The sequence below is a fragment of the Camellia sinensis genome, chromosome 7, assembly GCF_055761805.1.
Source record: "Camellia sinensis isolate YWXY chromosome 7, ASM5576180v1, whole genome shotgun sequence".
NCBI lineage: Eukaryota > Viridiplantae > Streptophyta > Magnoliopsida > Ericales > Theaceae > Camellia > Camellia sinensis.
In genome coordinates, this window is record NC_138967.1 from 55579806 (window position 1) to 55602377 (window position 22572).

Consider the following 22572-nt stretch of genomic DNA (forward strand, 5'->3'; position numbering starts at 1 on the left):
AAGCTGGTAGGTGCCTCCTGAATACATTCTGTAGTAAGCTTGTATGGTGTGGGTATTGGTAAGACAGTCCTCTTTCTGCAGGTGTTATGGCAACTAACCTGGTTGCTCAAGTCGTGGTGGTTCCTTCAATGTTTGAAAGGTCTAGAAACTTGATTTTAAGTAGATTTTGATTTACTAGATGAAGGGTTTGTCTAGTCAAATTGTGACCTAGGTTCATATATGAGGGTCAAGTTTGACAATGTTACAGCACAAAATTGATGTATGTGTCCTGAGCGTATAAAATATTGTGGTTTACTCTTGCTCTTCTGTAACATGTTCAATCTGATTCATAGTTTGGATTCGAGGAACATGATTCATCTAGGTGAACCTAATTTTGTGATGTGTGAGGGTTTTGGAATTAGACATTTTGTTTGTTAATTTTTTTTTATTTTTAACCAACCTGGATTTGGAATACAGTTGTGGTTGGCATGATTCTCTTAAAAAATTGTCATAGTCTATGGACAACAATCATGAGGGAAACAAGTGTTCAGGCATATTATCAGTAGAAGGTTTTAACCAAAATGGTTCTTCACTGTTTTTTCTACTATTCCGGGTTGTATCTCATTCCAATTATTTGAAGATGTTAGGGGTGTTGAGTACTGCCAACATGTAACTTCTTAGTTTTTAATAATGCAATCTTTTTTATCTGTCCAAATAAAAAAAAAAAAAAAAAAGAGCTGTGGTTAGGCGGCGGCCTACTTGGGCTTTGGTTTCAACGACAAAATTAGCATTCAGCCTATATGTTTTCAAACGTGCCAAACTCCTCACTTTCAAGCTGGTGCACGTTTGCTGCATAGCCATGCTGCAGGCTTGCAGCAAAACTATTAATTGTTGCCCGCCAAGAAGTAAGGCTTCATATGCTCCTAGCCCCCCAAAAAGTGAAGGACGACTGCCCTAAAAAAATATAAAATAGGAAAGAGTTCTTTTCTTCCTAAAAAAATATGATTTTTTTTTTGCTGCATTGTGCAAGAATGATTATACACTTCTGAACACATCCTGGTATGAACCAGGGATGGTGCCAAAGAAAAACAGATATTCAACTTCCTTTTTAGAAAGTGTCAACGTAGGGGGTTCTGGGGAAGATGGTGAAGTTTTTGTCCTAGGCCCCCTTCTTAGTTAATGGACTGATAGTTGAAGGGATGGGATCATGATTTTGACCTCTAGGTTTGTAAGTGAAGGAAGGAACGACTGTAAGTTAAGATTTCAATGGAGTTGAACCTGCAACTAAACTAGAGAAGGAACCGAAGAAAGCTAGTAGTTCAGCTTCAATACTCAAGTTCCAGCGCTTGTAGAAAGAGGTAGGTTTGTCAGTTTAGCCCCATTTTTTAAAGCTTAGGGAGGATAGCTTTGCTTAGAGAAGAAATCCACTTTGTTTTTGGGAAAAGACAGATGTCAATTTCTTGGGGAAGTTATACTTCTAGGGAAGTTGGTTTAGAGAATATTCCCCTTCTTGCTTGGGTGCTTTAGCTCTTGGGAAAAAAAGAATCCATCCGTCAAGCTCTTTCAAGATTTGAAGTCTAATACTCCCATTGTAGGCACTCAACAGTAAAGTTGGTTCTTTTCGTATTGGCGGTACAAGAGAGCTATGGTTGCATATTTAGTTCAAAGGACCTTTCAAAGAGGGGCTCGCTTTTTCATGAATTTAGTCTAGAGCATCTCACTTTCTGGTACTTGTGAGGACTTTCAAGTAGGCGATGACAAGTCATCAGTATCTTTAATTCGTTTATCAAAAGCCCCAATCACACACATGCAAGTCTGACTATGTTTTGGATCAATTTGGTTCATCTAGCTATGGCCTAATCTAATCATACGAAAACTAAGGGTTTGTTTCTGGTTCAGAATTGATGCTGGTTCACCTCTCTAATTAAGCGTGTGTCTTGTTTCCTGCTCGTCGAGTAAAGAAAGGTGATCCTCTGCCCAATAGAGCCCGGCCCAAGAGACTGAATTCTCTAGTGTGGACCAAAACGGTCTCTCGAAGCCAGTCCCCAAATTGTGGAAGTTCTTCTCTAACTTGAAGAGTAGCAACCTAGACTTCCGGGGGAAAAGTTTATTTATTTTTATCAATACAATTATCTAACTAAGAAAGCAGTCTACTAATGTACTCTAGCTTCGCTAATGAGATAGGGTAGTTGACTAGAGAGAAGAGTATGCTTGTGTATGGATGAAAAGAGCTTAGGATGAAGAGGTGGGACTAGACAACCAAGCCAGCCATTTGCCTTCTGTAAACTGGAATACAGAAGTGGGAGTTAGTCTAGTCTGCTCTCTCTGCTGTCATCCAACAAGCTCTTTAACACTAGCTAGCACTTAAGCCCTCTTTAGCCTATCTGTCCTCTTTTTTTTTTTTTTATTATTTTTATTATTTTTTTTTACCTCTCAACAGTAAACTAGTCACTTAACTTTCTAGCAAAGCGAGTAGGAGCATCTCTTCCCTCTTCGAGCCAACTATTCACTTCCTCTCTTGGCGGTAGAGGCAATTTTTATTTCCTTTGAGTGAGTAAACTTTGTTTGCCACTTATTACGTTCTTTCCTTAGATTCCTTGAAAGCAAGGGTGTGGAACAGCAGTAGCTAACAAGTAAACGAGTAAATATTGCGTAAATGAACGGAATGCTGTTGGCATGTTTGAGCTTTTGGATGATGATGTCAGGCACAATCATCTCCATGAGTTGGGAGTTGGTCAGTAGGGGTGCTCGTCCTTAACTTTGAAACGGAAGTGAAGGGAGCAAAAACATCTCTAATGTTTAGTTTAGGTAGTGCTATACTTGCTCTATCAGGGAAGTACTCTGACTGATCGGTATCTCTTCTTTTTAACTTGCCTTGTTATTGTAGGAGGATTCATTAGCATTAGTTGTGGCATGAGTGATTACTGATTCACCTTCTCGCATCTTTGATCATGGACCTCTTCTCTTCTCTTTTGTTGATTGTTCTGTTCTCCTTGCTCTGAGACCTTCACTAGCAAGCTCTTTATTACTTAGTACTCTCCTCAAAATAAGAAGGCCTTCCCCGTTTTTTCTCTTTTGTCTCACCTCGTGGCGTAGGCTTAGGAAGAAGAAAAACAATGTCCAAGAAAAGTTTTGTTATCCAATTCCATGGCTCAGGCCCTCACAAGTAGAAGTTTGAGAATGGGGAATGGCAAGAAAAGACATCCTTTTATTTGACGACATCGTGCTGGTAAAGAAAAGGAATGTCGAGACTGCTAACAATCTCAGAAGGCAGTCCATTGCTAACAGAAATGACTCCTAAGGAAGAGGGCCCCCTCTGGAGAATGTGTTCTTGAGTTAGAAGTTGTAGATGCAGACAACAAGACACGTCTTCGTTTGATAACTAGGAGAAATAAAAGACACCCAACATGAAGGCATAGATTTGATTCTAGGTTGGACAAAAAAAATGGGCGAGGATATCTATTAAAATAAAGGAATTTGTAGTAGATTGATTGATTTCTTGTCTTGCTCTCGCCACCCTTTGGCTGCCAAAGTTGCCATTTTATATGACAAAGCAATATGGTACATGGAAATTGGAATGGCCCGTATCTCACTTTATCTTATAGGTACCATTTTTTCTAGTAGTGGTATTCAAACTCATCTTGCGAGAGGTTAAAGGAGAAAAACGGAACTGTGAATATTGATATTTTTTAATGTGTTTTTTGGGATTTTAAACGATGTTCTTGTATAATGTACTTATATAACATTAAGGCCCTATTTGGAAACAACTTTTTTGGCTAAAATAGCCAATATAGAAAAAAAAAAGAAGCTAAAATAAGACAAAATGTTACATTTTACACATTAATCAATTATTTTTTCTCACATCATCTATTAAACTAGAAAAAAAAAAAAAAAATCTACAAATCATTCCAAACTCAATTTTTTTTTTTTAAATTTTTTTTTTTTCCTCAAAAAATAGCTAAAAAGTCATTTAAAATAGTTAAGTTTCCAAACGAGGCCTAAGTTTCACCTCAAGTTTTTAGCGCGTGAATGTAACCAAATAACCAAAATACTCATTGGCATATCGTGCTAATGCAAATCAAACGTGTATTACCTTGTTTTGGTCCCTTCATTCCAAGTTGACAAAAGATAGTCCCTCACCTATTAAAATCCTTAGGGCCTGTTTGGTGTAGTTTATTCTAAATTAAAAGTTGATAATTAGAAAGCAGAAAGTCAAAAGTACCATTCTCCCAACTTCTAGATGATCAACTTTTTTTAGCTTATTCATGTTATTTCTACCTTATAAGTTGTAATCAGAAGTTGCACTAAAGGATATAAGCAGCTTAGATAACCTACACCAAACAACCCTTAGTCACTAACAACCTTGCTGGTTGTCTACGGTAATTGGAATCTTGCAAGGTTTGCGAGATTTGTGTTGTTATGATGAACTAGCACATTGAATAACTTTCCCATCTTGTCCTAAAATGAATTGAGGTAGTTGCTGATGCTTATCGTCTGCTGCACAACTGGCACATTATGTTGTCATGATGTGCATATCGAGAAGAGCTGTGTTTTTCAGGTAAACTAGCATATTGAATACCTTTGCCATCATGTCCTAAACAAATTGAGGTAGTCAATGCATATCATATATTGCCATCCAGTTTTCGTCACTAACACCTTACAAGAGCCTACATGAGCAACACCAGGAAAAGCCCATACATGTGCCGCCACAGGTTCTTGATAAGCTGAACAAGCTTGAATCTAACAATCTTTACTCATAGGATGAAGTTAGCAAAGCATTGGACGACATATTGGAGACTTATTGAGTGGTGTTTGACCCATTTTTTTCTTGCAAACTGTGAAAAATTGTGAATTGGTGGAAGTTTAGTAGTTTTGAGAAATTTCTCATGTTTTGCAATTGAAAAGTTTCACTGTTTTGATTTGAATTGAGAAATTTCACAGTTTTGAGTAATTTCTCAGTTTTTTATTTTTATTTTTACATAATTTCTTATTCAATATGAATCTTATTTGTTTGATCTCGATAAATAAATTTCATAAATATCAAATTTATAGAGATTGGATGCATAGAATGAAAGATGATGTTTTAAAGATTGAAAAAAGAATAAAAAAGAAAAAATTTGCCTAACAGCTAAACACACTGTTGACACCCTTGCGCATCTTAAATATAAGGGTGAAGCCATCTGACAATAGATGATAATTTTAAGACTTTTAATCTCCCGAACAGTTTTTAATGTGGGTTAACAAACTTATGTTAGGACCTATCCTTTGATAAGTTCTTATGGTTAAATGTTACACTAATTATTAATATTTTTTTGGCCCTCTAATTAAGTAAATTGATGTAAAAGAATGCTAAATTTAAAATCTTCCTTTTTACTGATTTAATCTACCAAGCAACCTGAGAATACAACTATAAATTGTTAAGTAACCTAACAATCAACACAAAAATCCCCATTAGATACGAATCCTAATATGAGATAAATCAAATGGTGAAAGAAGATTATGTAGTTGATCCTACATGATTGGAACATAAGAAATTTGATTTAGATTTAGTTTGATTTTGTATGAAGGTCTCACAACTTTCAAAATACTTATTCATCAGACGTTTTCCAAAAGTTGAGTTACATGGTTTGAACCTTCTGTCCATTTACTTGACATGAAAAATGAGATCAACTAATGTCAAAATGTCAAATTGATCAAAAAGTGGAATGCAACATGGGTAGTGACAGCATGAGCTTTTTGGTTCCTAAGCAAACTTTTATGATGGATTCTTCATACATATTCATAAAAAAAAAATTTGAAAAAATTGTGAGTAAATAACAAGTGCTCACATCCACAGAAAATTTACTTGTATATATAATTAAATTATATGCTAAAATTTGCTTCCGTACATTAAGATTTGAAGAAATCATTATAAGAACTCAAAAAGATAAAATCTGGTCTTGTTTCATAGTTTGGCAAAATCTAGTTTATAACAAGAGTAAAAAAAAAAGCCAAAAACAAATTCCAAAGTCATAATATAAAAATGAACTAGATCCAGTGAAAAATTACTATGAAACTCATCTCTATATATGTTAAAAAAAAAAAAAACTCATCTATATATCACTTTCAATGAATAACATGTCTACTCTGTTCAATTTTGAATTTTAGATTCCATTCTTTTCTTGCTAAATGTAAATGAAATGGCTCTTTGGATGTTGGACTTGAATAGAGACCCTCATTTGAACGAGGATTAAACGGATAATTTTATTCTCTTTTTGAGTGAAAAATTGGGGCTTTTAGCAGTGATTTTGTGTGCTTATCCACAAGGCCAACCTTGGTGGATCATGAATCACCCTTACAACGATAATATTTGGAGCAACCTCTACTATAAGGGTTAGATTGTTGTGGAAGACAACCACTAGTCCTACTGTAAGCTTCACCACTTGCACCACCATTGCATACTGGTTGATTTCCCTTTAAAGCTCCTAGTGATATATACTTCTTTGTCTCCAGAAACCTTCGGCTTACCTCTGACGCCATCACCATCTCCAAGTCGATATTAAATTCTGTTATCGATCCGTTGCATTGTAAAATTGCATCACTGGTCATAGAGAGAGAAACATCAAGACAAAGAAGGCAAAGGAGTAGAAGAAAGTAAAGATGGAGAGGTATAATGGTAGGGCTTGTTTCCATGGCTTCTGTGGCTTTACTTTGTTCCTTCTCACTATGAAGCACTTACAATGAAATGGAGAATCCAAACTTTTTAAAAGGATGATGGTGGAAGCCACACTAGATACCGACCTTGTGGCCTTACTCCGGTGATGTTTGTTTGGAAGGATTTAAGTATGGGATAGGATTAATAGTTTATTCGGACTAATAATTCGTTGTTTGATTGAAATTTTTTGTACCGGACTATGAATCTCAAATCTATGAGATTATGGGGGTGGGACATAATCCATAGGATAACTCATCCCATGGATTAGGTAATGAAATTACATTTTTGACCCTCCACTATTTAATATCTTTTTCAAAATTTATTTATTAAATTATTTATGCTTAATTTATTTATTAAATTATTTATACTATTATACTTAATAAATTATTTATACTTTATTAAATTATTTATTTTAGTAATATCGTATTAATTATACTTAGTAAAGTAAAATAAAATTTAAAAATCTCAACTACAAATTAAAATAAATTTATGTAATTTTTATTAATATTCTATTTATTTAATTTTTTAAAAGTTCTAGTAAAAAAATAAAATAAAATTTATAATTCAGATTTAATATTCCTATTATTTAGTAAATAATTCAAAAGGGCAAAATAGTCTTTTGAGCATTTATTATTTTCCATAATATCCCAAACAAACATAAGATTTAATAGAATAGTCTAATCTAGACATCTAATTCCATGACTAAACAAACATAGGATACAAATTCAGTTCAACCAAATAGTTTGGGGACAATGTATTATAGGACTAACAGTTCGGTGGATTACAGTCTCCCCTTATCCAATCCGTTCAAACAAACACACTCTTTAGTTACTATAATGAATGACTTTTTTTAATTAAAAAAAGAAGTAAGTTGTTTTTGTTGTGAGATATTTTTAGGTTGTGTTTGACTTTTGAATTTGTAGAAAAATTTATGAAGAATAATGAAAATTGGAAAAAAAAAAATTATACTTTATTTATTTATATTGAGTTGATTAAGAGTTTTGTAAGTACGATTAATTCTTGATTACAAATGTAGTTTTCAATGTGTGTTTAGTTACGAGGCTGTGTGGGATTTGGTTGGGAATTGAAGTGATTTTGATTATGAGGGTTTGTGATGTTTTATTATGAGTTGAACCGGCCTTGGTTATGAAGTTTTTGTGGTGCTTTTGTGGTGAATTACTTTGGCTTTGGTTATGATCCAAATTTGTAGAAGTTATGAATCTTTGTGACAGAAATTTTTAATGCATACCGTATGTATCTTTTAGGAGTGTGTATAGTTTCAAGAATTTTGTACGTAGATTCTATTGGTGCATTGTTAAATTTTTTTTTGGAATAAAATATGATGTTCATAAAATTATGGTTGTTTCTTCTCTTTAATGATTATCAATTTATCAATGCCGCTAATGCTGACATTTTTAGTTCATCAAAACATTCAAGTATGAAAAAATTGTCCAACATAACCAGTAGTATAAATAAACTTAACAAACATAAAAAAGATACTAAACACACATAAGAAACAAAGACATACATATACACAAGTGAAAAGAACCAAATTCAAGCTCTCTTACAGAGATGCACGGACTCTTTGCTAACGGATTAACTCATCAAAATCCGAGTCAGATATTGATCCACTCCATCTTACATCAGAATTTAAAGTTAGAGCATGATCAGTATCCGAAGGAAGATGGCTCAGTTCATCACTAGAGAAGAAGTTCCTCGGTTCATCAATAGAGAAGACGTTGTTGCTCAGTTCATCAATAGAGAAGACGTTGTAAGAACTAGGTTCGGTCATAGATAACTCAACACCAATCTCGATACGAGTCTCCCAAGTCTCCTGCAATTGCAATGCTAACTGGAGACTCGTTACCACATCATCCATTGAGGGTCGTTGGATTACCTGAAAAAGAATACAACTCAATGCAATCTTGACAAACTCCTTGAAGCATTCTGTTGCTATTTTCCCAATCAGATATGGATCAATGACTTGATCAATGGTTCCTCTTTTGCAGCTACTTTTGGACCAACGGTCAAGGGGGTACTCGTCACCTTCATACAGGCTAAAAGTACGTAACTTCTTGGCACACAATAATTCCAACAACACCATACCAAATGAATATACGTCAGATTTTGTTGTCAATTTTCCATGTATGGCGTACTCTGGGGCCATATATCCATAAGTGCCACAAATCCTTGAAACTGTAATTGATTCATTTGCAATGTCATTGAGTTGATTAAGAGTTTTGTAAGTACGATTAATTCTTGATTGCAAATGTGGTTTTCAAGGTGTGTTTGGTCATGAGGCTTTGTGGGATTTGGTTGTGAATTGAAGTGATTTTGTTTACGAGGCTTTGTGCTGTTTTATTATGAGCAAAAATGGCCTTGGCTATGAAGTTTTTGTGGTGCTTTTGAAGTGAATCACTTTGGCTTTGGTTATGATCCAAATTCGTAGAAGTTATAAATCATTATGACAGAAATTTTTAATGCATACCGTATGTATCTTTCAGAAGTGTGTATAGTTTCAAAAATTTTGTAGATAGATTCTATTGGTACATTGTTAAATTTTATTTTTTATATTTTTTTTGGGATAAAATATGATGTCTATAAAATTATAGTTGTTTCTTCTCTTTAATGATTATCAATTTATCAGTGCCGCTGATGCTGACATTTTTAGCTTATCAAAACATGCAAGTATGAAAAAATTGTCCAACATAAATCCACTAAAATAAACAAACTTAACAAATATAAAATAGACCCTAAACACATAAGAAGCAAAGCCATACACAAGTGAAAAGAACCAAATTCAAGCTCTCTTACAGAGATGCATTGACTCTTTGCTAACGGGTTAACTCATCAAAATCCGAGTCAAACATTGATCCACTCCATCATACATCAGAATTTAAAGTTAGAACATCATCAGTATCCGAATGGCTCAGTTCATCAATACAGAAGACGTTATTTAAAGTTAGAACACCATAAGTATCCGAATGGCTCAGTTCATCAATAGAGAAGACGATGTTGCTCGGTTCATCAATAGAGAAGACGTTGTTGCTCAGTTCATCAATAGAGAAGACGTTGTTGTAAGAACTAGGTTCGGTCATAGATAACTCAACACCAATCTCGATACGAGTCTCCCAAGTCTCCTGCAATTGCAATGCTAACTGGAGACTCGTTACCACATCATTCATCGAGGGTCGTTGGATTACCTGAAAAAGAATACAACTCAATGCAATCTTGACAAACTCCTTGAAGCATTCTGGTGCTATTTTCCCAATCAGATATGGATCAATGACTTGATCAATGGTTCCTCTTTTGCAGCTACTTTTGAACCAACGGTCAAGGGACTCCTCACCTTCATTCGGGCTGGAAGTAGTTGGCTTCTTGGCACACAATAATACCAACAACACCATACCAAACGAGTACACGTCTGATTTTTTTGTCAGTTTTCCATACATAACATGCTCTGGTGCTATATATCCTAAAGTGCCACAAATCCTTGTAGAAAATGATTCATTTGCAATGTCATTGGGTATTAGTTTAGAGAGTGCAAAATCAGTAACTTTTGCAACCCAATTCTCGTCCAACAGAATATTGGCTGGCCTTACGTCACGGTGGATAACTCCATGCTTCACACTTGAATGGAGATGTTGTAGTCCTCTTGCTACACCAATGCAAATCTTGAGTCGCTCTTTCCACAAAAGTGGATCGCTGTTCATGTTGAATAAATGATCTTCCAAGGATCCATTTGTCATGTAATCATACACGCCGATTAACTGTGATTTCTCATTGCAGAATCCAATTGGAGAGACTATGTGGGGGTGACTGTCGAGTAGGGAGTGTACCTCAATCTCAACCGTAGCTGCTTTCCGGGCTTGCCTTGATTGCAACGTCGCCAACATTTTGATCGCAACAATACCAGTTTCCACATCCAAATACCCTTTGTACACCTTGCCAAACCCACCTTCTCCGATCAAACGATCCTTACTGAAATCATTTGTGGCTGCTCGAATATCAGCTAGTGAGAAGCGGCGGAATTGTCGGGTGACACTATCTGGAAGTGGTTCCCAAAATGAATCATTTGATGGTCCGCTCTTAAAACCATTCTCCTTTCTCTCCCTCCACCAACGATTCATACCTTTAGGCACAGTTGCAATACCCTGAAGCACATTTCCGATCATTCCCCTTGATTGTCCTTTACGTTGTGACAACAATGCAAGATCAAGAGTCCCCACCACTTCAGCCATTGTAGGCCTTTCCTTTGAACCAGCATGTAAACAATTGTTGGCAACTTCTACAAAGTACTTTAGACTTTGTGGTGCTATTTGCCCAATCAATGAGGGATCAATGATTCGATCAACCTTTCCCTTTTTAATGTGTCGTTGAGCCCAAAGGATTAAACTAATTTCCTCCTCCTCGAGTCTTGTATCCACCGGCGGCCTCCCGCAGAGAACTTCCATCAACACCACACCAAAGGCATAGACATCAGATTTCTTGGTTAGTCTGCGGGTATAGAAATAATCTGGATCAAAATACCCAAATGTACCTTTGACGAATGTGCTAACATGGGTTGCTGAATGGCTTGCAGGGCTCTTAGATAGCCCAAAATCTGAAATCTTGGCTACACATTTCCCATTTAACAGAATATTTGTAGTCTTCACATCTCGGTGTATGAAACTTTGATCGGTACCAGTATGAAGGTAGTCTAACCCTCGTGCTGCACCGATGCAAATGTGGAGCCTTTCCTCCCATGTGAGATGAAAAGTAGTAATTTCAGTTTGGTTTCTAGTTGTTTTATAGATATGATCGGCTAGGGTCCCACGAGCCATGTATTCGTAAACAAGGATCATTTCTTGGCAGTCGCTGCATTGGCCGATCAGAGCAACAAGATGAGTGTGTCGGAGCTTAGACAACATCTTGACCTCAGTCCAGAACTCCTCTGCGCCTTGTTTGGACTCTGCTTTCAACCTCTTTATGGCAACAGCTGTAGCACCGTTGTCGATGAACCCCTTGTATACCTTTCCAAATCCGCCACTCCCAATAACTAATTCTTCATTAAAATTGTTGGTGATTGATTGTATCTCAGCTAGTGAAAAGCAACGGCATGAGTACTCAGATTCAATCACAACGCTTGAAATTGCATCATCAGCACTTAAATCAGACATATCTTTGATATTTGGTACCAGTAACCCTAGTAGATGATCAAAAAAGAAGAATTTTTGAGAGATGAGAAGGAAACAATAAGTGGTCTCTGATTGAAAGAGGAGTTAAATCTAAGTGGCCGTCAATGTAGCACACCAGAGTTGAACACTCGGTGTGGTGTGATTTCAGTGTGGACCCCTTCAACAACCACACTGTGGGGCCTTGTGAAACCGTGTTAATAATTGGGCACTGGCATGACTTTCACGAGTTGCTGTTTGTTTAGTTTAGAATTTTTAAAAATAATTTTTTTAATTTCAATTCGTACTATTTTGTTACGAGGGCTCAAGTTGTAAATATATTTTTTAACAGCATTAGTTGGTGGTCTGAAAATTTGTGGTTCGAATGGTTTGAAATATCCAAAACCACGTTGTTTTGTCATTTTCGAGTCATTCGAGTTATATATTTTCAGACCACCAAATATTATTCATTTTTTAATTTTATTTAGAAATTCTTTCATGTGCTAAATTTTTAAGGAAGAATTACAACACAGTAGAAAAAATTAAAAAAATTACAAAAATATGTAGAGTGCAAGTAATTTGTGATAAGATGGAAGTGAAATGTTGTTGGTGCAAGGCATATTAAAAAAAACTAAAAAACAAAAAATATATGTGCCATTGGGATGTAACTCCCCCAATTTTTAAGGCCATTAGGACATATTTTTTGTTAAACAAATTTATTTTGTATTAGAAAAATTTAAAATCTCATAATTTGAGTTTTATAGATTTGTTTTTAATAAAATTCATATATGTATATTCGTTTCTTTTGATATTTTTCAAAAAATATTAATATTAAATATAATTTTTTTTAAAAAAAAAGTGAACAAAATGATTTTTCGATCAATCAAAACTGCGAAGTATGAATTTTTTGTAAAAGTAAATGCTCAAAATTGCCTTCACCAATTTCAGATGGATAGGTTTTGAAAAAGGATAAATCAGTAAAACATCTCTTTCCAACTTTTGATAGTTAGAGAAATTCGATATATTTTTTCTTATTAGTTAATGTTGCTTAATAATATTACAAGCTAAAATTTTTCTGTGAAGTTGAAATTTCTCTATAAAATTTTACTTTGAACCTTGTACTGAAATTTTTCTGTGAAAATATTGAGGGACTCCAACTATTATGAAAATATTATATGTTCTGTATCTCATAAAATCTTAATATTAGGACTTTAAACTAAAATCCTACGAAAAAATCTATGAAATAAAAAATATATCATTCAAAAAGGACTTGTAAAATTATGACATGTTGAAATTTTAAAATCATAAATGATTTGTTTTTTACTTTAAGCTTCAAGTACCTATTTGTCCAAATGAGGGCAACAAAAAAGTTAATATAATTTGAACAAATAAATAAAAATATTAGGACAAATAAATTAAAATAATTTGGATAGATATGTTAAAATATAGGGAGATAGGTTATAAATAAATAAAAAGGGTTTGGCTTCCCTTAAGTTGTGATCTCAATTTAAGAGAACGTTTGAATTTGATAAATTCATTTTAAAATGAATTTTGATGATCCAAACTATTAAACAATACCCAAAATTATGAATATTTTAATTCCAACCAGTGAATATGAAAATTAAGGTTCCGTTTATTTTCAGAGGTAGAATGGATGAGATTCATAGTGAGGGGATTAATAGTGAGGGATTAAGTAAAATTGTGTTTGTTTTGATGATAGTTGTTAGCATAGGAATTGTTAAATTATTTTTATATAAATAATAAAACAAATAAAAAAAATACAAAAAATTAAACATTAATGTTCATAAAAAATGCCCAACATGTAAAAAATAAAAAATTTCTAGTCCCCTCACTATTTTTCTAATACCACCTCTACCTCCACCTCCTCCATCCCAATCCCCTTTCTCACCTCCATCTTAATCTTCTTCTCCATCTTAATCTCTTTCTCAACTTTACAAACAAACACAACACTAAATGGGCCCTACTTCCATCCGAATCCCATCCCACCCTCTACACCCCAAAATAAATAGGGCCTAATATCCATTAACAACACTACAATTTATTAAACTACATACACGCAGCATAACGAATGTTACAAAATTCAGTCCCTTAAATCTTAGGAATATATATGATCAAATATATTTGATGCATTTTCTTTTTTTTTTCTTTTTTCTTTTTAAATTTTTTTATTGAAACAGGAGTTAAATTGTTAATCCAAGTGGCGGTCAATGTAGCACGCCGACGACTTGACTTAGGCAATAGAGTTCAACAGTCCGTGTGGTGTGATTTCAGTGTGGACCCCAACAATAATCATTTTTTAATTTAATTGCTAAATTTTGATTAATATTAATTTTACATCTAAATTTTTTAAATTTTGATATTTCGTCAATAATTAGATAGAATGTGCTGACGTGGAGAGTAAATTGATTTTTAAGGTATAATTTGAAGGGCAAATTGATTTTTAATTTGGGGGCAAACTAATTTTTAAGGTATAATTTGGAAGGTAAAATAAAATTTCAACTTTGGTGTCACATTAGTACATTCTGTCCAATTACAGACGGCATGTGACGACAGGGGTCAAATTGATCAAAATTTCAAAAGTTTGTGTGCAAAATTAATATTAATTGAAATCTGAATGTCAATTTAAAAAACACGTAAAAGTTTGTAGGACAAAATGATATTTCATCTATATCCTTTTAGCAGTGATGTTTAATGTAGAATTAAAATTATTAATGCAGTATTGTTTTTTTTAGGTACATCGGAAATAAAACAAAAAACAAAGGCCTAAGCCCTTTCCCTAGCTCTACCGATGATATCTGCAACAAGCAGACTCCGGATCTCAGCCGGTGGCTCATTCATGACTAGGATATCTTCTGGTTGTTCAGCCCCATGTTTTGCAAGTGCATCAACACACAGATTTCCCTCTTTGAATTCATGCTGCACAGTGCATTCACAACCTCTCATGATAATCTTGGCATCTTCTAAGAGACCTTTGTATGACGAGTTTGCCTCTGTTTCCTCCTCCAACAGCTTCATAGCTTGCACAGCATCCGTCTCAATTATGATTTTGGTCTATCCTGTTTGTAGCAGAACTGTTAGACCTTCATAGATGGCCCAAAGTTCATTTTCTAGACTTGTACCACGAGATATTCTACCATAGTAGCCACACAACCATGTTCCCGTTTCATCTCTAAATAATCCTCCAAAGCCACCATTACCTCCTAGCTTCCTGCAGCCATCCGTGTTCAATTTAATCCTACCTGCAGGGGGAGGAAACCACTTAATCAGATTAAAGGCTGGTCTAGCATTAACAATGGCCATGTTAAAGGCTTGGTTGATCTCTTTTGCATAGCTCCAAATAAGTTTTACACTGTCACGGCTAAGAGCCACAATTTGTTGAAATTTTTTTTGATTTCTCTTTTTCCATATTTGCCGAAGACAGACAACAAAAATAGTATACCAAGTGGTTTGAGCATTAAAGTGAGTTTTATTTCTAGAATTGGAGATAAGCCAATCCAGCCAAGGTTCTTGAATCATGGCAATATACCAAGGCCTACCAAACATAGCTAACCAAACAACTTTAGCTTTGTAGCAAGTTTGAAACAGATGGTTCATGTCTTCCACCTCATTACAGCTGGGACATCTAGGATCTGAAGACAGACCCCTTTTCTCTCTCAACTGATTAGTTAAGACTTTACCATGCATAACAATCCACAGAAAGCTTTTAAGTTTCTGTGGTAGCCGTAATTTCCACATCCAACTCTAGTCTTCCTCTAGTCTTAAGTTACCACAAATGATCTTGTAGGCATTAGAGGTAGAGAACTTTTCATCAACTGGACCTTTCCAAATAGGTGAATCAACATTAGCATTAAGAGGAGGTAAATTAAGGATAAGTGATGAAACACAAGATGGAAGTTCATTAACTTTCATCACATCCCAATCTTCTTGCTCATTAACCAGATTGTGCATTGAAACATTCTCAGTACCAACAAGTTGATTTTGTAGAGTCTGAGGAACAAACTCAACAAATGGCTTGTCACCACACCACCAGTCCCTCCACAAATCCACATTCTTACCATTACTAATCTCCTATTTCACACCTTTCCTCAAGGTGTTTCTGGTTTTCAAAATGCCCCTCCACACAAGAGAAGCAAGCCTACTTCTAGGCCAACCATTCAAGTTTGTTGTCTTAAGATATTTATTCTTAAGGACATCTTTCCACAAGGCACCTTCTTCACAAATCAGTTTCCAACTCAACTTAGTAAGTAAAGCTAAGTTTTGATTTCTGGTTTTCCTAATCCCAAGTCCATCCAGTTTTTTTAAATGGCAAACCTGTTCCCATTTGACTAAATGCATTTTCCTTTTTTCCAGGGTGTCACCCCACAGAAAATTCTTGTTGAGTCTGTCAATGTCATTACACACTTTAATGGGCGCATCCATAGTCTGCATTGTGTATGCAGGCAAAGCAGAACTAACAGATTGAATGGGTGTTGTTCTACCTGCTAACGATAGCACACTAGCTTTCCAACTAGCTACCCTCTTTTGCATTTTTTACGAAATTGTGTTGAAGTGCCCTCTATTCACTCTACCATGAATAAGGGTAACTCCAAGGTATTTCCCCAAATCATCAGTCAAAGGAATGCCACATTTGAAACTCATCTCTCTAGCATTCCTTCTATTAATGTTAGGGGAAACATACAATTTGGATTTATGGGCATTGACTTTCAAACCAGAGATCTCACAAAACTCATTCATGACATTCATAATTGTATAACGATTATTCATATTAGCTTTAGCAAAAAACATTAGATCATCAGCAAAGAATAAGTATGTCAGGCATGGTCCACCCTTAGCAACTTGAACCCCTTTCCTCACCTTATTCTTGGCCTTGGATCTAATCATATTAGATAGCCTTTCCATACACAACACAAATAAATAAGGGGAGAGAGGGTCACCCTGTCTCAGCCCCCTTGTAGGTTTAAAATCTGGCAGGGGTTTACCATTCCACAATACGACAATAGTAACAGAAGTGACACAACACATCACAAGCTCAATGAAGCTATTCTAGAACTTTAACTCCCTCAAAGTATGTTCAAGGAAGTCCCAAGATATGTTATCATAAGCTTTTTCCAAATCAATCTTCAGTATCATTCCCCAAAGTTTCCTTTTTTTTTTTTTTTTTTTAATGTTTTAAGGTATGAATGGTCTCTTGGGTTATAATGATATTGTCACTCATGGATCTTCCAGGAACAAAGTTACACTGGTTGAGGCTAACAATTTTATTCAAGAGTGGTTTGATTCACCTAACAAGGATTTTGGAAATGATTTTATACGACACATTACAGAGGCTTATGGGGCGGAACTGTTTGTTAGTCTCAGGGTTCTCAATTTTGGGAATAAGAGCAATAAGAGTTCTATTGATCTGATGGGGTATGGAGCTGGTAGCAAAGCAGTTTTTGACAAACTCACACACAGTGGGACCAACAGTCTCCCAATAGGTATGATAGAAAATAGCTTGGAAACCATCTGGGCCAGGGGCTTTGAAGGCCTTAATGTTTTTCACAGCCCTCCATATTTCATTCCTAGTGATCTCCCCAGACAACTCATCATTATCCTCCTGCCTAATCACATCAGGAGTGAGGTTATTCCAATGATCCAGTTGGATAGTTGGAGTACTCTAAAAGTGTTCCACAAAATAATCAAAAATCATGGATTTCAAAGCATCAATGTTATCAATCCAAATACCACTCTCATTCTTGAGAGTCTTAATTTTACATTTCCTCCTTTTGGTCAAGGTGGAAAGGTGGAAGAACTTGGTGTTTCTATCCCCCTGGGTAATCTAGTTGGATCTAGACTTTTGAAACCACAGGAGCTCCTCTTGATAGAGGATTTAATTGTACTGCTCAATGAGATCCGTCTCCAGGAGGTGGAGGTCGTGGGAATAATTATAATTTTGGGATTTCTGAATACCTTCAATCCTCCCTAGTAACCACCTCTTATTTCTGAAAATATTTCCAAACTTATCTTTATTCCACTCACTAGCCTTACAAGCTAGTTTCTCCAGTTTATCCATAAGAGAGGCAGGTGAGTTAACCCAATTGCTTTTCACCACAGATTGAAAGTTAGTATAAGAAATCCAAGCAGCCATAAATTTAAAAGAGTTACCTCTAGGAGAAGGGGAAGCCTTACCTTGGGCGAAAATCATCAGAGGTGAATGATCAGAGTAGGTACGAGAAAGATTTTGAACCAATCCTTCATGAAAGGTAGACCTCCATTCTGTATTGGATATAGCTCTATCTAACCTTACCATGGTATTTGCCCACCCTTTCCTATTGTTTGTCCAAGTTAACCTAGGCCCAGTACATCCCAAATCCATCAAGTTGCAGTTGTTCATTCTATCCAAGAATTTTTTAGTTATTCTCTGGTCTTGGCTCTGGCTTTAGTTTTGACCCCCCAACAAGCTTCTCTTTTCTGTCTGAGTAGCAAAATCATTGAAATCCCCAGCTATAACCGAAAGCTCAGACATGGATTGAGCAGTATCTTCAAGAGTTTGCCATAGTTCAGCCCTCTTGTTGGTGTTAGGGCTTGCATAGACAGCTGACAATATCCAGTCATAGTAATTTTGCCTAGAGACTCTGGCAGTTATTAGTTGAGAACTTGCTTTAATGACTTGAACATTCACAACACTGGGGTTCCAAACCATCTAGATTCCCCCACTCCTGCTAATAGGGTCCACATGTGCTGAAGTGGTAAACCCCATTCTATTGAAGAACATGACCATAGAACTAAACTCCACTTTGGTCTCCTTAAGAACTAATAAATCCGACTTGTGAATCCGAACTAATTCTCTCATATTCCTCTTAAAACGTTTGTTACCTGCTCCTCTGCAATTCCAAATCAAGAAATCCATACTTGACCGATTGAGTTGGGAAAGAGGGGACTGCGCTGGAAAGTCCAAAAATCCCCTTGTTCTGCTATGATTAATTTCCATTGACCACGAGGGAGTTATTGAGACATAATGTCTTCCCTGACGTGCTTCTATCTGCCTCCATGGTTGGATCCTCATGCTTACTTCCTCCATCCACCATTCTGAGGTGATGAGGTGAAACACTTCTCTTTCTAGGGTTAGTATCAGCAGAACTCTGTGTTGATTCAATCTGTGATGCTCCACTGGATAGTTCTCGCCCTCTTCTTCTTCCATTTTTGTCTGGTGGCTCTCTAAACTTGGGTCTAGCTTTTTTTTCCCTACTGAGGGGGGTTATGGAAGAGATAACATGGGTGGTGTGTGAGGGGTTGGAAGGGTGTATATGTGAGTGGTTGGTAGGGTGGCTATGTGAGGGGTTAGTAGAAGTAGTAGCTGCGGGACAGTGACTAGAGGGAAGCATTGGTGTATCAGCTTTATTACTCTGCCCAGCCTCAAGGCTATGTGTGCTAGCCTCTTTGACCCCTTTTTCTTTTTCTTTTCTCGTCTCATCTTTGTGCTTCCCCTGAGCTATTTCCAGTTGGTTCCCTTCTCCTTCTCTATTGACATCTATGCCGTTAGTTTTTACCTTGTACTTGAACCCCAACTCTTGAGAGACTAAGTGCATTGGTTCTTTGTCTTTCCCTGGTTGGGCCTTATAGGCCCCAACCTGCTCTTCTTCCTCTTCTAGGATTTTGAATCTATTCCCTTGTTGGTGTGTAGTTCCTCTTTGTAGCCTTGGGCCTTTAGTAGTTTTTTTTTTTTTTTTTTTTGATTTGTGACTTTTATCCATGGCCCATATCTAACTTGGCTTGTCTCACCTACATCCTTTACCCTGCTACAACCCAGCCCATTAGCCCCTACTGTTTTTTCCATCTAGTTTCCCCCTTCAGTGAGTTGTTGCCACTGTTTGATCCCCTCCAGCACCGTATTGTCACGACAAACCTCCTTTACATGTCTTACCCTACCACAGGAAAAACACACAGAATGAAGATGTTCATATTCCACTAAATATATGTCACGACCCCAAACAGACCCTAGTAGTTTGGTGCCGTGATGGCCAGTAATCCGAGATTACCGAAGGCCAGCTTGCAAGATTCACACACACATTCAGAGTATAAACATATGGGGCTCACAAGTGCGGAAGCAAAATTTAAAATACAAGTGGTCCAGAAGAGCTGTGCTTAAGTCAAATGAGATAGCAACCATTTACATATGGGTTATAACTTAATTACAAACAAAGCAGAATGCAAGTTACATTTTTCGTATTAGCAAAGGGCTCCTCAAGCCGACATAAACAAATTGTACGAATTACAGGTATAAGAATACAGTCTGCCAGGTTGTCGACATCTTCTTTGCTGACATAACAATCATACAAAAACATACATCTTGATCAAAAGGCTTCTCAGCCGACGTGTTCGGAATACAAATATTATAAGTCGAGAAGCATGATTTTCAAGACTGCCGACATAATATGCAGGTTAAGCCGACATAATCAAAACCCAAAACAAGCTCCAGAAATCACACCTAGGCGTCGCCGCCTTCTTGTTCATCATCTACATATATATAGAGAGGGTGAGCTTGGATACTCAGTGAATGGTATAAATAATAAAGGGGTTTGCATGAATAATAGCCGAAATCCTTTCAAAACAATATAAGACAAAGCTCTATATATAACCAGGAATAGACCTCGCCCATCTAACAAATCTTCAAAGTTTCAAGGGATACTTACTAGCATCACATATTACAAATAATAACGTTTCGGCAAATATATCCACGCAGTAATCGTCCGTGGCAAAGCAAGACAAAGCAAGATAGGCTTCTCAAACAAGGGTGCTACGAAAGTTTAGAGTCCTCCAGCCCAAGGGACTGTCAAAACAAGATGTGCTGTGAAAGTTTAGAGTCTTCCAGCACAAGGGACTTTCAGGACAAGGTGTGCTGTGAAAGTTTAGAGTCCTCCAGCACGAGGGACCTATGTTACAAAGGCCCGTAGCCCTTTAACACAAGAGTACAAATCAAGGGTGCTGCGAAAGTTTAGAGTCCTCCAGCACAAGGGACTTTCAAAACAAGATGTGCTGCGAAAGTTTAGAGTCCTCCAGCACAAGGGACTTTCCAAGAGGGTCATCAAGATAAGGTCATACTTGGTATACAAAACAAGGACAATTATTCATGCTTAACAAACACTTTCGAACAAAGCAAAGCAAAGCATTTATCAAAACATATAACATAGCTTTATTAAAAATACCACTCACCTTGTTCTTCAAATGTCGGGGTCAGGGCAAGTCCAAGTCCTGACAACACATGGCAAAGTCCATTGAATGCACTACTCAAAATAAATCTAGCACACATGCAAATGACCTCGGCATTCTTCAAAAACTAAGTCAAACCAAATCAAAACACAGTTTCCTATTCTGGAAAACACGCTGGGCAATTACCAGGTCTAGGCCGAGGTCCCACACCTCCTTGCCGAGGTGTGGCCTCGATGGCCACATTCAAAAGTGAAGTCAGGAAAAGTCTGGGTTTCCCTCTTGATAAACATGAAGAACATGAGCATGAAGGACTTGAAGAACATGAACATGAGCAAGATGAATGCAAAGATCAAAACTTGCTATACAAAAGCTGAGATTTCATGCTATAACTACAAAATCGTGGACCTGGGTACCCACACTCACGGATCTTATCAAAACAAACACAAATGCATGAGCTTCGATGCAAACTTTTGGATCAAACGAGGCTTTTCTTCAAAAACACATGAAAACCATTTTCTCTTTCTAAAACCAACTTTAAATCGATGAATGGTGTGTAAAACAGGTTTGATCATGCAATGCAGTTAGATGATGAATAAGAACAACAAGAATAGGTTAAGATTCTAACCTCAAAACTCGAATCTAACGGCTCAAGCTCTAACGATCAAGCTTGGAAGTCACCTTCTCTAGCTCAAACTTCTCCTCCTTCTAACTAGAGCTTCTCCCTCTAAAAAGGCAAGATTGATACAAAAATGAAATACCTCACACGACAAACACTGACTTAATCCCTCTGTCGGGACATGTGGCATCGACTGATTCGCTCAACTAAAAAAGGTGACTGACTTGACAAGACAAGACCAAGACAAAGCGTACTCAGGCGGCACGAACACACCGGCAAGTAACGACATCGGCTAACAATAAGACTTCGGAAATCAAAGGGCAAGGACATCGGCTTGGAAGGACGACACTTGACTAAACTGTGCCACACCTTGGCCTAGATGTGCCACACCTCGGTCTAGGTCATGCCATTCTAGGAACAAAATCACTCACGCAAGGATCAAGGATCTAGAACGCCTAGATATTAACATCTCGGCCCAGATGATGCACTTCTCGGTTTAGGCGACGCGTACCTCGGCCTAGAAGGTGACATCTCGGCCAATATGCCAGGATGAAGATGGAGGTCAAGCAACGGGGTTCCAAGATAGTTCTAAGTGACCAAGGTCTCGAAGGTGTCTAGGCTTACGATGACCTCGGCAACACACCAGACAAGAACAAAGCGTGCAAGCAATTATTCAAGCAAAACAAGACAAGATTTACAGATGCACATATTAACACAAGATCATCCACAAATGTATGCAAGTATGACTAAGTCAAAAATGAGGGTTGTTACAATATATATTCTTACCAATAGTAAATTGAGACACAAGGGGCTTTCGCAGGTCCATTTCAATGCACACTCGTGCATATTTCCCTCTGGATGCCATCGCGGTATTGATGTCAGTCTTTAATAGAACGCCTAAGACCTTTGCAATATGGTAA

General features: G+C 36.7%; 1 protein-coding gene across 1 annotated transcript; it reads right to left on the reverse strand.

Moving 5' to 3' along the window:
* Positions 1 to 9555: 9555 nt before the first annotated feature.
* Positions 9556 to 11832, reverse strand: LOC114273238 (uncharacterized). Its single transcript, XM_028215011.2, has one exon. It carries the CDS (start codon positions 11830 to 11832, stop codon positions 9556 to 9558), a length of 2277 nt encoding a protein of 758 aa, XP_028070812.2.
* Positions 11833 to 22572: the final 10740 nt, after the last annotated feature.

Excerpts from the sequence above, each read along its gene's own strand:
- LOC114273238 (XM_028215011.2), bottom strand. The coding sequence starts at position 11,832 with ATGTCTGATTTAAGTGCTGATGATGCAATTTCAAGCGTTGTGATTGAA.